A 2,718-nucleotide genomic window follows, 5' to 3' on the forward strand; every position below is an offset into this window, starting at 1 on the left:
AAAATTAAACCAAGATTTAGAATAATTATCATTTTGATCCATATGGTAATGTCTGACTGGGCCTCGTGTCACTTTATGTTCAATAAATTGGGCCCCGAGGTCAAATAGGTTAAGAACCCCTGCCTTAGGGCACAGTTTAGACAGTTTATCTGCATTAATCTTATCTGTTGCAGCCAATTTTAATGGGCTCCACTCTAAAAGGTAATCAGATTACTTTTAGTAAGTCTCAGTAAAATCTGTTCAGTGGCTCATGACGTATGTTACTAACATGACAAACCAGAAGCAGGTGATAATTTCAGCCTTGGGTCATACCTTCACAGTGRAAGTGGACTTGAGTGGGAAGACACCTGGTGTGGTCTGCGTACTCCAGAGTGCAGAGCATGGCCGACCCCTTAGTGGGCAGGCTGAACATCAGAACCAGAACCGAACACAGGACATTACTGTCCATCACTTCCACAGACTTCTGCTGCTCCTGAAAACAWACAGGAGGAGTTCAAGTCCCACCGAAGYACCACCGTGTTTCTTCAGAACCTTTGTAGAACCAGACCACCTTCACAAGCCTCCGCTGCTGCCTGCGACCAACAAAYGCATTCAGGTGTCGGCTGAGCGAGTCCAGGAAGCCCCTCAGGTCCACCTGCAGGTCGCTGTGCTCGATGAGGGCATTCAGGGGGATGAAGGGGGGGACGCTGTGTCGACTGACCCTCACTCTTGGCTTCAGGTCTATTTCCAGGTTGTACGTGTCTAAATAGACCCCCTCGTATGCCGTCGCCAGAGACACACACACTCCCCTACCCCGGCGGGTATTGATGATGTCATACCCACCTGGTTGAATCAACAAGTAGGAAGAGAGGATTAGATAAAAGCAGCTCAATGCTCAAAGCTAACAGCAGCTGTTTGTACCGATGACGTGATGAGCATGCAGGTGATCCGTCAGTTCAGAGTGTTTCACCATCAACCTCCACAGCTCTGAGCTCTCTGCATCTTTATCCACTCCCTCCTCCTCTTCATCCGTACCCACTTTGTCTTCAGATGACCTCAGCTTCTGCAGACTCTGTGATGAGGAGGAGTTGAACATATTAAACTAACAGACAAAAGATTGAAACTATCATTGTGTAGCACTCAGAAMATCTGTTGGGGATGACTCGGAGCTACTACCACACTGTCTGTGAAACAGGCAGAGTTGTCATCTTTTTTTATCTTTTCTAAGCTCAGTTAGCTGTCTTGGCAGCTATCTTGGATTGGGTTGGCTCTTATGGTTAAATGTTAATTTAACGATTATTATTTCCTGAAAATATTATTAAAGGGATCCCCGATTAGTTGTAACATTAGACTTTATTTGATAAACATATATTTTAACTGTAAAAATACTGTAGGATATTTAGTTTTGTACATTTTTAAAAATATATTAGATGGACAGGGCCATTTTATTTACATGCAAAGCATTCTGGGTAAATGATGATGTGTGTCATGGACTAATTATTTATATCTGTTTCACCTTGACGCTGTCCAGTACTCATTTCTTATAACTTATTTCGGCTCTTAATCTGTTTATTCCAGACGTCAGGACTCCAGCAACTGACTGACCTCTGTTGTTTGATAAGTTAACTCTTTGGGCTGAGAGCCCTGTTTATTGGTTAGGCAGTTTTATTTGTCGGATTGTGATTGGTTGTAAACTGTCACATGGTGTTAACATGATGTTATATTATTGGCTGTCTCCGCTGACTAAGGCAGCCACAAACCAGACAGACTTTCTGATTGACTTCTGTTTGTTTTGTTGCTCAAGAATTAAATCCTTTGATGACCATACACGCAGACTTTCTGTGCATTTATTCCACCGTGTTTCTGCATTCTTGATAAACTTTGCCACGACAGATTATTGGCGTTGTCTGCAATGCTTCTGTGCTTCTGGCGTCGACACCCCCCCGCCGTAGTTCTGCCCGGCCTTGTTTTATGCCTAATCAGCTGTAGACATCCATCTCCCCTTTGACGAACCTCTTCGGGCAGTCTTTTACCCAGTGATCTGGGTCCCCACAGATGTAGCAGTTGGAATTTGGAGGTTTCTTGGCAGGCTGCTGGCGTTTCCAGTTACCGCGGCCTCTCCTACAACCGCGAGGGAAACGGGCAGTGTTGTTGGCATTAGCTCTATCTGCAACAGCTGGTTTTGTCACAGTCTGGGCCAATGTGAGCTGTGTTTGCCTGTGGGCTTCAGATATCAGCTTATCTTCAGCCTCTCTTTCATCCTCCAGTTTCTCATAGGCGCATCTGGCGTGTTTGCGCAGTWTTTCCAAGCGAGTGTTTTTCATGTCGAGACAGGTGACTTTCATCACTGCTAAGACTTCAGGTAGCAGCCCATTTAGGAAATGTTGGCTAAAAGCGCTCTCCCAATACCCCATCACGTCACCAAGGTCTGACGGCTCGTCTACTCCAGAGTACTCATTATGCACAGCTAGCAGCCGAGAGAAGTAATCTTCTGATGTTTCAGCCTTTAGTTGTAAACAGGCCTTCACCTTTGCCATGACAACATGGATAGGTCCTGAAGCTGCTAGCGAGCTATATCCACCCTGAAGGTTAATCTTCAATTAAATTCAATTCAATTCAATTCAATTCAAATTCAAAAATACTTTATTGATCCCAGAGGGAAATTACAGCGAAGTTGAAGAAGCCTCCGACTGAAGACACTTTGTCTTTCTATGACAGTCTGATGAAGAGGATGGTCAG

At 44.7% G+C, this 2,718-nt stretch overlaps 1 protein-coding gene across 1 annotated transcript in view; it reads right to left on the reverse strand.

Moving 5' to 3' along the window:
* The window catches only part of cenpo (centromere protein O), a gene marked incomplete at its 5' end in the record, with an annotated part of 9,592 nt that overhangs the window by 3,387 nt on the left and 3,487 nt on the right, over nucleotides 1-2,718 (reverse strand). Inside the window, 3 exon segments of the mRNA XM_014026308.1 lie at nucleotides 313-472; nucleotides 551-822; nucleotides 901-1,051. Coding sequence (XP_013881762.1) covers nucleotides 313-472; nucleotides 551-822; nucleotides 901-1,051 — 583 coding nt within the window.

Source organism: Austrofundulus limnaeus, unplaced genomic scaffold (genome assembly GCF_001266775.1).
Source record: "Austrofundulus limnaeus strain Quisiro unplaced genomic scaffold, Austrofundulus_limnaeus-1.0 Scaffold542, whole genome shotgun sequence".
In the NCBI taxonomy this organism is placed as follows: domain Eukaryota; kingdom Metazoa; phylum Chordata; class Actinopteri; order Cyprinodontiformes; family Rivulidae; genus Austrofundulus; species Austrofundulus limnaeus.